This window comes from Candoia aspera, chromosome 12, assembly GCF_035149785.1.
Source record: "Candoia aspera isolate rCanAsp1 chromosome 12, rCanAsp1.hap2, whole genome shotgun sequence".
NCBI classification, from domain to species: domain Eukaryota; kingdom Metazoa; phylum Chordata; class Lepidosauria; order Squamata; family Boidae; genus Candoia; species Candoia aspera.
Window position 1 is genome coordinate 21,086,596 of NC_086164.1, and position 12,544 is coordinate 21,099,139.

Here is a 12,544-nt window from a genome sequence, read left to right on the forward strand (position 1 = left end):
TAATTTTCAATCTGGAGGTGTCTGGTGTAACCCAGTGCATGTCTACTCAGAAGTAAGCCCTTACGAATGAAAGCTGGACTGTTAGTAAAGGTGGGGTGTGGTCCACAGAACAGCTGGGTTCCATAGGACCCATGGCACCATCAGATGGCATTCATAGGCCTTTCCCCCAAAATTGGAAAAAAAAAGTTATTGAGATCTTGTAAGATCTTAATGTCCTGGCAACTTTTAACATTTTGTTTTTAGTCTCTGTATTCCTGGAATACTTCTGACCTCTAGGGAAAAAGTGTGGTGTGACTTCCAGCTGAACTTGTTAGAGCAGTTGGAAAAAGAAACCTGGTCATGAAGTCCCCTCCTTTGTTCTCTGTTGCTTCTCAGCCTCCAGTGTCCGTTGGTCGGGCCTGAGCGTCATTGACCAAACTGCCCTTTGAACCTCCCACCCTCTCGGCTTAGCAGCAGGCCTGAGCTTTGCCTCCTGCTGCCCCCGAGTATCTGCGGTTTTTCCATTCCTGCTTGTGCCTACTTCGTGCTCTTCCAGAGCTGTCCGTGATTGATTTGCTTTCCTTCCTGCAACTTATCACTGCCTTCTTTCCCAGGATGTACTGCCTGTATGTAGAAAGCACCCAAGAATGGAAAATATTTATTAAAAATCCCAACATACAGTTAAAAATGGTGTAAAGTGAAATGTTTTGGCTCCAACGTAGGGCAGGAAGGGTGGCGCAGTTGAAGGTTTCTGCCAAAGACCAAATTAAAACTTTGCAGGATAATAATAAATGTTTGGCGTTTCAGCAAGAACAGAAAAGAGCGGAGGAGGCTTGTCTGTCTGTCTCTGAGCCCCCTCAGCAGAGTCTTGCTCTGTCATGACTTATCTCGAGAAGCCCATCTGCTTTCATTCCAGTGAGGACTGTCCAGTTTGGGTTGGCATTGAATTGTGAGGAGTTTCTGCATCATCTAAGGAGCCACCCATTTGCTGAGGCATTCGCTCTGGTTTGGTCATTGCTCTCATGGTTGCGTTTGAGTGTTTGGACTTGATGGTTTTAGCCATTTGTTTTTATTATACCTGCTTTGCTTTGGACTCCTGTTGGAAAGTGGGTTAAAATTCATATCTAATAAATAAGTTGAAACATGCTGGGAATGGAAGCTTTTTCTTTTTTGTTCATTCTGTTGATCAGCTGCATAATAAACATGAATAGATAATGATTTCTGAATTAGTAGAGTCTTAGTGGATTGCAATAAACTGCAACATTTATTACTGGTGTGTTAAAGCACGTTTTAAAAGTATGTTGTGACTTCTGATAAACAAGTCCCCTGCAAATTTATTCCTGGACACAGTTTGTTAATGTTGCTTCCCTAAAATAGGATGCTTTTCCTGTGATTTTTCAGATAAATTTTCTTGAATCTCTTTGTGAAAATTATTTCTGGATTTGCTTAGATTCCTTGTAATAATGGAGTTAGCATCAGAGATGCCAAACCCTGAACTCTGGCACATAAAGCTTGCCTAGTGATGGAGAGGAGAAGCCAGGCTTACAACAGGATCTAGGGACTTTCTGGGCAGAGAGGAAGAAAGGTGCTGTTGTCCTACACCATGTCTGACCTGGCAGGGAAAGAGGGGGAAGAAATGAGGGGACCCTATGCCAGCACCCAGTACCCAGAGGGATACTCTTCCCCACCGTTTAAGAGAAGACTGTGGCTCGTCTGCAGTCTGTTGTCAGGTGCAGGGGATTCCAGAGGTAGCAAAGGTGGCAGAACATTTTGGGAAAAGAAAGGGACAGTCCTGTCCCCTTCCCAGGGCCACAACTGGGGGGGGGGGGCAAGTGGGGCATGTGTCCTGGGCGCTGCTCTGGGTGGGCGCCAAAATGGGCGCGGAATCCATGTTTGCTCCGAGTGACACAGACCCTAATTGTGGCTCTGCCCCTTCCTCTGTTGGATCTTCTTTTCCTGATGCTTGGAAGGCAGTGTGTGTCTGTGTGCTGAACAGCAGGCTAAAGGTGGAAAGAAGGGACAGGCGGGTGAGGCAACCAGGGCAACATGTGCGGCCCCCAGAGAGCATCCTGTCCAGAGCCCTGCAAACCTGGCTGTGGGGCCACAGGCTGACCTCTGCCCCCAGTGTTTATGGGAGGGGCCCTGAGAGATTATTTCTGGGGGTGTCCCAGAGTTTTCTCTACCGATCGTTAAGAGTCTTCATGAGAGCTGCTCATGGTGGGTTTTGTTGTGGATTCCTACCTTACTCACCATCCATCCCCCAAATTATTTGTCCCTGTTACAGTTTTGTGTCCTCCAGATGTTTTGGTCTGTAGAAGAGGGAGAAGGCCTGGGGGTGGGCCTGGGGTCCTTCAGTGTGTCTCCTCCTCCTGTTGAAGAGAGGGCTGGTGGATGCTTTTGAATCTCAGAAGTCCTTGCTCCCTGGGAATGGTGGGGAGGAGCAGGCCCACCCACAGAACAGGAGGAGATGCCTTTGCTTCTACCGAGGAATTGCCCACCTAAATTGCCAGAAGCAAGCACTGCTTTGGGGAAGGACGAACACAGAGATAAGATTATCCCTCATCTTGTGTGCCCTATGTCTGGGCAGGGGGAAGCGCTCTCTCCTGGGTGGGGAGAAGTTGGAGCAGTGGCACAGCCAAGACTATGGGATCGGGGTTGGGGAATGTCTTTCAGTGGGAATCTGGAATGGTGAAGGAGGGGAGGAGGGAGACATGAAATGGTGGATGCCCATTCCACTGTACTGGGGAAGTGGGAGCGTGGATGGACTTTAAGCAGTAGGATGTCCCCTCCCCGCTAGGCTAGACAGCCACAGAGAAAATTTGGAGGACAGAACAGGCCCTGCCCAATACTGTTTTTAGCAAAAACAAAACAAAACAACAGCATTAGTTCAGGGTGCCTTTTTGTCCAGCTTAAGCATTTTAAGTCTCACTGCAGCCTGCCAAAGACTGCAAAAATTAAAACTAATCCAAGTGCTTATTTTCAGAAACATAATTTTTTAAACATCATCTCTGTTTCCCTTGTCTCTCTCCCCCACCCCCACCCCTGTTCTTTTTTGCCTATCCTGCTTTTTTTGACCATTTGGTTTTGCTTTATCCCTCCCCACCCCACCCCTCCCCACTTTCACTGTTTAGATCTACCACAGCCCCATCACCAAGCAGGAAGAAAGTGAGTACTGAGACTTTCCACACTCCAGATGCCGAAGTGAGTCATTCTATTTCAGAGAGAGCCCGCTGCTGCCCTCTGCTGGCTGCTGCAGCATGTCCTTTCCACGTTTTATAGGCCCTTTTTGTAGTAATATACTTTAAAATAGGAACGATCAGGGACCTTGTTAACGTCAGGAAATTTAAGAAGAAGTACAAGAAGAGTATGCTACATGCATCAACAGTGCACCTCTTTTTTAAAAAAATGTCTTGCATTTGTTTTGGGAGGTGTATTCCTTTCATGTTCTTCAGCAGAGCTCTGACTTCAATGTCAGGTCCCTTTCTCTTTGAACAGGCTTCTGGAATCTTTCCAACCACAGGCCAGTTCACAGACTTGGATTTTGGGCTGGTCCATGAAGTCGCAAAGTTCAAAGTGACTGGACAAATAAACAAACAAACAAAAAAAACCATCTTGCACCATCTGCAAGTCTTAGCTACTAATTTCTTGGGGTTTTCTTCAGCAGCTTGATAGCTTTTTGATCAGAACAGTCCAGTTCCCCCCAGGGTTAGACTTGCTGATTTTTCTTGAAAGCTTCAGTCATTACTTGGCTGCAGGGCAGCCTCAGAAAAGGGGACCAGCAACAATTGCCCTACTTTTTTTTAACCTGGAGGTTCAAACCCAGCCTTTCTCAGTCTCAGGAAACCATTTTGCACCAGCACATTCCCCTCTCTGTACAGATGTCATCTGGAGTAGTAAAACTGAAGAAGGTGCTTGGAGTGTAACAAGGATGCATCCACTTCAGCTACTTCCTTTCTGCAGGATCTTTGCCCGAATTAATTAAGCTGAAAAGAAAATGAAAACACATCATAAAATCTAAGGAATAGTTGATTGGAAATGTTCATTATAGCCACCAAATTAGGGCTGGAAAATTCTAGATAACCACTAGAGGGCACAAAGAAAGCCTTTTGCTGTCCTCAGGAGTGATCATCTAGAGTGTTTCAGCCCCAATCAACAGTTTGTCTGTATCATCTGACATCAATAATATCCTCTTAGGAATATTTTAATTTAACATGTATATTCCTGCATGTCATACACTGATTCCAATGTTCTTAAAACTGTCTTCTTAAAACTGTCTTACTCTACTTCAGTCAGGATGGAGCTCTACTGTATGTAAAAAAAAAAGTCTTATTGAGCCCACATGGTCTTACTATTGTGCCTCCCTACATGTAGTATGCTTTTCCAGCTTTTCAGTCTTCCACCCCCATAATCCCCAGCCAGCATAGTTAAGGAATTATGGGAACTGGAGTTCAACACATGTGGACAACACCAGGTCAGAAAAGGCTGATATAATACGGTTGTACCTTAAATCTAATCAGAGGTCAAAATATAGTCCAGACTTCCTTACCACCCTCTTGAATTTGGATCATTTCTTATCCCACCACATTTGAAGAGCAGGGTTGGTTTTGAAGTTTCTAAACCTCATTTTGTCTAGTGGAATCTGAAATCAGGTGCTGTGTCCTGGCATAGAGGAAACCACCGAGACTTAGAAGGAGTCAGTCTCTTGGGCCAGCATGCTTCGTACTGCTTACTCTGACTGGCAGCAGTTCTTCAAAGTCCCAGCAGATGGGGGCCTGGCCATACCTGGCGATGGGCAGGACTGAACCTGGGGCATCTTGCCATTTGGCCCCACCTTATCCCGGCTTCATGCCTCATTTGGCACTGGTGCCGCTCCTCCTTACAGATGCCACAGTTCATCCTCCCTTCAAGGGAGCCCTTCTTGGTTGCATGTGCAGGCAGTTGCTGGCTGCATAAAAGGAGCATCATCTGTTCAAAGGGAGGAAGGCAGACAGGTTCTTCCTTGCTTGCTTTTCTGGTAGTTGCCTAAAGATAATTTTGTCTGCCTTTTGTTTTGTTTTTTCCAACAGTGGAACTGAATGAGATTGGCTTCAGATTTGTCCGGAAATGCATCAATGCAGTAGAGACCAATGGTAAGTACAGCACACAACCTCTGAAATAATTTTCACGGTCCCATTTTAGCTAACCAGAGCAAGACATTGAAATCCAGCCTGGGGCATGTCATGCCATGGAGTTCTCTGGGATGAAACTACTTGGGCAGAGCACTCCTGGCCTTGTATTGCAGGCCTTAAAAGATGGAGCATTCCCAATTTGTCTGATACCTTCCTAGCAAAGTGGAGGTGAAGGAGAAATAACATTTGGGCGTTTTTATCTCCTTTCTGCCCCCAGTTTTAAAAGACTGTTTAGACCGATCGACTAGCTACCCTAACTTCCCAACATCCTGTTGCAGACATGGCAAAAGGCTACAAGGATGTTTGGTGTCCATTGGATCCTAACGTTCTCCTGCCCTACTTTCCCCCCTATTACTCTGATTGGGCCTTTTGGTGGTCAGGATTCTATTTTCAGAAAGGCCAGTGATGGAACCCGGAGGGGAGGCAGTGGTGTGGGGGCGGTCTGAAGTTATCATTTTAGACTCCCAAAGACAGAGCTCTCTCTCTAATTTGGGTGGGTGGGATCTGAGGAATTCTTTGGTTCTAGGACAGTATTGAAGGGTTTGTAGGTTAGTAGTAATCTAAGCATTATTCTTAATGCACTAATAAAGCTCAAATGTCAACAGCAAGATGCAATCGGTGGAAACACACATTTTTGTTACCCCTTGTAAAGAGCCATTGAAAAGACGGGATGAAATTTCAGAAGTATTAAAGTAAACTAAATATTTGATACCTGCTATAAAGGGAAGTGGAAAACTGTTATAAGGATGATATTGTGTACAATTTCAGAAGTACCGGGGACTTAGACATACTGAATTGCTCAGGGAAAAAGTCAACGTGGCTAATACTCCAGACTGAAACAATAAAAATAGAGTAGAGAAGGATGAGCCGGTCTTCTGTCTCTGGCTTTAAGAAGCCATATCGTAAAACTGCGAGAGAAATAAATGAGGTCTGTTCAAATCAGTTCTTCAGACAACAGCACTCAAAATCCCAGACGGTATAGTGTTGCTGGCAGAAATCTTAAACAATTGGCCAACAATGGAACAAAGTTAAGACACGAAAGTTAGCAGTATCAGTTTGCTTTAGATGTTGTCATTTTTTTTCTTTGGGTATCCTCGTAAATTCTTTGGCTGGACTATTCTGGGGACACTCAACTAGAAGGCAGCATACGTGGCGTTTGGTGTGGCCACATGTGCTTCACAGGTGAGCCTAGACAGGCGTGGATTCCTGTCACCAGCCATGAAGGAGACTCTCCTGCCACCGAACGGGGTTCTTGTGCAGAGTCCTCCGAGGGTTTGTGGCTCTTAGAACCTGGGGCTGCAGCCCCCCCTTTTGCCAGTTTCGGACAGTAACGACATGCCAGGAAAGAGATGTTGCGGACTGTTTTAGAAGGGGTAGAAGCCCTTTTTCCTAGTGCAGAACAGGCAGCTTCTTGGAGGCTGAGGACTGCCCTCACTTCGCCTTCTCAGCAGAGCTTTCATCCCTGCACGAGCTCACACTGCATGTTTGCAGGCAATTTACTCCAAGGCAAGCAAGCCTACTCTGAGCATGACTGTGTTCTAATAAATTATTTTGAAGCGGACTGCGGTCTCTGGATTGTTTTCCATCCTAAGTTGTTATTCCAGAGTTTGCTACAAAGAGCCTTCCCACACTCCTGCTGTGGGAACATTTGAAGAATGATTTTGCCCCTTAATGATGGCATATGGTGGCACTAGTGAGCTTCCTCAAATCCTAATAAAGATCTTTATTTTGCTAGAATGTATTATTTGAACGGTTTGTTTTTGCCTTCCCATTCAGGAATCACAACTGAAGGGGTCTATCGAACCGTTGGGAGCAATATTCAAGTCCAGAAGCTCTTGAATGCTTTCTTTGGTAAGAAACAGGTCTTAATTAGTAGCTGTCAAAAAAGAAATGATCAGAGAGTGAAGGTACCAACTAAATCCAACTCAGCCTAGACTGCAGCATGGCTGTGCTTTGGTAATTCATTCTGAAATCTGCCTTAGCATTTCACTGCTTTCATTTTTTAATTTGCTGAACAATCTGTGAATATGGATGAAAGGAATGTGCTTTAAAAAAGACCCTGGGGATCAAATTAATATGACGGATACATGGCTTCTATTAGCACCCTGTTTTCCAAATCATACCGTGCTAGACTGAGGAGGAGGAGGAGAGAGGGAGGATAGACCTACTCGCTTTCTACTGCATATGCCACTCGCCATGCAGGCTGAGATGTTCTGGGCGTTTCAGCCCCATGTCATCTGGCAACGTTGGGGAGGGCTTCTGATGCATGGCAACCCAGTCCTTTGAGAGCTTCCTCTCCACAACAGTTTGATGGTCAGAGACGTGCATGGGAGTGGTGCTGTGCAATTTAGTGATGCTTGTATGGCAAAATGATCAATGGGATACAATTCAACATCTGCAGGACACATTCTGCCTCTCTTGAACAGGCTCACAAACTCAGTGGCAAGATCCAGTTTCAGTAGAAGAGAATCTCGTAGCGCAGGGTTGAACGTGGAGTCCTTGGTGCTCTCTGAGCTTGGTGGTCTGCTTTGCAGACGTTTCATGACCCGATTAGGGAACATCATGATTCAAGTTGCAGACAGAGAGAAACGGGAGCTATATCTGCTACTCTGCCATCCCTGTACCCCTACCCAGGTTGAAGACCTCAGTGTCCGCACTGGAGAATTAGGCTCCACTTAAAAGAGTAAAGATTTGTACTTGAAAAAAATATATTGATTAGCTTGGAATTTTGCAGAAGGGTGATAGAAAATCTGAAGTATGTAAATCCAAACCTTCCAACTTTCCACTCATTTGAGTTACTCAGCTACAATCTTGAAATCTCACTGTTACTTGCTAGTATAACCAGAACAATTTGCCAAAGGAAAATAAATATCAAGGGTTCAGCTCTCCTTTTTTCAGACTGAATATGGACATTTACAATCTGGGACCAGAGAAGTAGAAATACAAGCAGGAAAAAGTTTTGTAGAAGAGAGTTTGGTAAAGATTAGATTGTGGAAAACTGACAGTTGATTCAACAAGTATATAAATTTGACAAATTGCAGCCAGCAATCACAGCTGCTTAGACTTGGAGGAAAAGGGCTAGAGTCAGATTTCTGAGCCCAAGGGGAAGAAGTAAAAAACAGCAAAAATGATAAAAGGCTGCAGACAGTTGGGCAGGCAACAAAAGCATAAAAACTGAGAAGAGAAGTAGAAAAGAAAAAAGATTTTCCTTCTGAGTTAAAAAGGAAGGGACAAGGATAAAGGAGAGAGCAGGAGGGTCAGAGTCAATGTCTGCTCTCAGAGACTAGCGGTTGTTAAAGTCAGGGAGTAGTAAATTATAGGTCCTTCAATAAAGAAAAATGAGTAATTTGAAAGTAGGTTCAATTGTAAGAATTCCAAGAGGGGAAAATGGAGAGACGGTGTACATTCCAGAGCGGGAATGGCTTCAAATACATTGGAAGCTCATTAAATGAAAGGATTATATTGAACTGGTAAAAATCTACAGAAGGTTAACAAAGCATATCGTGTGCCATTTGAGTGCTCTCTCCCCCCTTCTGAAAGGTGGGAATCTATTGGAAAGAGCCAGTGGGGATATTCAGATTCAGGTTCAAATCTCTTCTGCGGAAGTCCCTGCAGGAACATGAGTCGGTCTGGCTTTGCTCTGCCTGCCTCCCACCCAGATGTTGGGACTTCCGCTTCCCTAATTCCTTTGCCAGGGAATTCATGGCCAGGATTGTTGTCAGAATAAAGTTATTTAATTTGGGTGGAATTTAAAAGAAATGCATAAAGTTGATGATAAGGAAAAAGGTTGTGTTTGTATGCCGGCATTTAGGCGGCCCAGAAGCCAGTTGTCAGAAGCTAGTTACTGTTAAGCCGTCTTGCCCCGAAATGGAATAGGCTGTCCTATTGCTTAAACCCAAAGTTTTACAAGATGTTGTAACATTTCCCACCTAATACCCCACACTGTAACAGCACATATCCTTTTACTGCTCTTTGAGTCAGTGTGATTACACCCCCACCACCAAAGCACTGTGATAGATTTCACAGGATAACCAGGTCTCACAAGGTGAGTGTCTTCCAATGCGATCTCACCAGGTTTGGGCTCGTGATGAGCAGTTTCTCCAGTCTCTCATAGGAACTAACAAGATGTAGATTATGTTTCTAGCCCCCTGATCATCCTCATAGTTCTTGTTGCCAAGTCTGGCACCCACAGTTCTATTCATTCCATTTCCCTAGCCTTATCAAGAACATTTTGAATTTCATTTCAGTCATCTAGGGCCACGGTTCTCAAACATCTTGGTCTCAGGACCTTTTACGGTGTCTTTAAAATGATTGAGGACCCCAAAGAACTTTGGTTTATGTGGGTTATGTCTATCAATATTTACTGTATTAGAAACTAAAACAGACGTTTTAAAATATTTATTTCTTTGACTTTATGAACCCCCTGAAAGCATCTTGGGGACCCCCAAGGGTCCTCAGACCACACTTTGAGAACTGCTGATCTAGGTTATTAGTTTCCTACCCAGTTTTGTATCATTTGATAATGACTGAAAGGGCAAATCTGATAAACCTCCTTTCCATTTCATCCAACTGATTAATCAAAATGCCGAAGCATACAGAATCCATAACTGAACTTTGTGGCACCTCGTGCACAAATTCACCCCATATTGATGAAAAACCATTGATGAGCAGTGTCTGAATATGTACTGTGATCAGCTATGTATCCACTTAATTGTCATGCTGCAATGATTTGCTAATTAGAATGTCCTGATGTATTTTGTTAAATGCTTTTCTGAAATCAAGATACGTCTATAGCATTCTTACAATTTATTGAGAAATCAAAACAATGGAAGAAGGTAGGGTGAGAATTGTTCCAGATAAATCCATACTGACTTCTGGAAGGCACCGCATTGTTTTCAGTGTGCTTACAGATCAGTCATAGTATGATTTGCTCTGGAATCTTCCCCAGTATTGATTCCAGGCTGATTAATACTTCCCTAACTTCTTCCTTTTCCCTTCTTTGAAGTTAGGAACAACAGGAGTCAATCACAGGGCAAATATTCAGTCACTTTTTAATAGTTTCCACCTCTTCTTTGAATACTGGTTTGGCTTGGCTGCTCAGATTGCCAGTGCTCCAGACATTAAAATTTTCTCTGCACAAGAGTGAGAATGTGAACAGCAGTGGGTAACAGAGTTTGCGTTTTTGTGCTTTTCAGAGCAGCATTTCCAAAACTGGAGATCTGTACTGTAACTCTCATAATTCTCCCTAAGCATAAGCAGCTGTGGTCATTATCTGAAAGGAGCAAGTTGGCAATGCTGTGTCCGAGGCTAACTCCAAAACCCTGAGCCAAATACTTGGCCTAGAATGGTGTATCATTATTAGGATAGGCAGGCACCCCCATGGTCCTTTCTTGTAAGGCTTTGTCAGTTGGAGGACCATTAGCAGGCCCATAGATGTTGCATCCAGACATGGTTGCGTTTAGATTGCACCGAAATCAACACTTGCATTTAGCCTATTCCGTAGGACAATGTGTCAGCACCTGGGAGTTGAAGTCCACAGATCTTAAAGTTGCTGAGGTTGAGAAACACTGCCATAGGACTTAGATGCAAGTAGTTAAATCTTTATTCAGTTCTATTATGCTGTACATCACCATAAGTTCACAGGGTTGAATATAAGTAAATGCTAGACAATTAGGACAAATGGTCCTAATTTTAGCATAACATCTAGAATTGTAATTTAAATGTTACAGTAATTTACTGCTCTCCCTCTCTTAGTTTTAAATAAGCCACTTGCTATGTTTAATATTATATGCTGAATGTTATGTTTGTTTATAAAGTAGAATCATGACTGTATGCTGCTTTGGGATTTGCTTTTTACCTTGTTTATTTTGCAAAAGTGTTTATCTCATTACAGCTAAGTTTTAGGTCTACATTCATGAATAGTTAATCTAGCTAATCTTTTTCCGCTTTCCTTCTCAAGATCCTAAGTGCCCTGGGGATGTGGATTTCCAAAACAATGACTGGGACATCAAGACTATTACTAGCTCCTTGAAGTTTTACCTGAGGTAGCTCAAACTTTGTTGAGTTTGCAAAATAATTGCTGTGTTTCTTGAATAGTATTATAGACTGATCTCATGTCCTGGGTGGATGATGCTCTCTTACTCCATCAGAGTGCTGCCTAGTTGGCCAATGACCTCTGTATTCACTGCTTTGTCCCAGTATTTTGCCTAAAACCAGCAAATGTTTGGCCTTCAGTCTACAACACTAATTACCCAGTCACCCTTTCCTCTTGTAAGGAGATGCACTGCTGTGTACCAGCAGCACCAGAGTAGGGGTAGCTGGGTCTTGTGTTGCAACTGCCATTTTACAATTTTCCCAGCCCCCTTTGCAGGGAGGAGGGGATGGGAAGCTATTGCTTCCTGCCGCACTTCCTTTCCCCCCCCAAGATGGAGCAATAAAATAAATTTTTAAAGATCGACAGTGGTGTGATTGGGACTGTGCCTTCATAGAAAGATTCTGCAATGTATGTGAGTCTTTACATAGCTCCACCCCTTTGTGGTCATTTTACACTGCTCACCTCACATGGCCATTGAGGGGTTAAGTGAAAACCAAATGCCATAGAGATGAAGATCTTGCTAGGACTTTGTCTCAGATAGACAAGAGGTAGTTAAACCCACAATTCCCACAGTTGCTACAAGATGAACAAATACATCAGTCCTTGACCAGGTCAGTGACTGCTCGCAGAGGCAGTGATCAGCAAAGAGAAACTCACATACTTTGGGCATGGGATGCGAGCAGACAGTGGAACAGTGGAACCAAGTAGCTTTGGCAAAGTTGAGGGAATACAGGAAGTGCTGTGCTGTTAATGGCTTGGGGATGAGGCAGTAAAAATTGGTACAAGATGGACAAATTCTCTCCCCTGTCATTTGGCAAACCAGTAGAAGATGCTTCTATCAACTCTTCGAACAGGATGTTAATTTTAAAAAATTGGTAAGGCATCATATCCCAGGCATCATAGGGAATGACAGCTTAAAGGGTACCAAATGAGCAATCTTGGTGCAACAAATTGAGACATAAAGATATAAAGACATAAAGATATCAATTTTTTTCCCCTAATGACATAATTCTTCCCAGGGTTAAATGGAGCTTGGTTGTTGCTTCTCTTTCCAGGAACCTCTCTGAACCTGTCATGACATACAAACTTCACAAAGAATTGGTCTTGGCTGCCAGTAAGTCTCTAAGTGGGGGCAGAGGAGGTTGTTTTGGAAGTTTCCTGAACTTGTTTGTTTGTTTTCCTGATGGTGTGAAAAATATTTTTCTGGAATGTTAGATCTTTGTCAGATTCTGTGAACAAATGTGCGGCTCCTCTCTTCGATAGCACCAGGAGATATTGACTCACAAAGAGCAGCAACAGCCTT

The 12,544-nt window shown here is 43.7% G+C and overlaps 1 protein-coding gene across 1 annotated transcript in view; it reads left to right on the forward strand.

Moving 5' to 3' along the window:
* OPHN1 (oligophrenin 1) overlaps positions 1 to 12,544 on the forward strand; it is a 110,193-nt gene that overhangs the window by 67,002 nt on the left and 30,647 nt on the right. Inside the window, exons 12-16 of the mRNA XM_063313792.1 lie at positions 3,111 to 3,144; positions 5,046 to 5,108; positions 6,924 to 6,998; positions 11,107 to 11,191; positions 12,297 to 12,355. Coding sequence (XP_063169862.1) covers positions 3,111 to 3,144; positions 5,046 to 5,108; positions 6,924 to 6,998; positions 11,107 to 11,191; positions 12,297 to 12,355 — 316 coding nt within the window. The remainder of the gene's footprint in view (positions 1 to 3,110; positions 3,145 to 5,045; positions 5,109 to 6,923; positions 6,999 to 11,106; positions 11,192 to 12,296; positions 12,356 to 12,544) is intronic.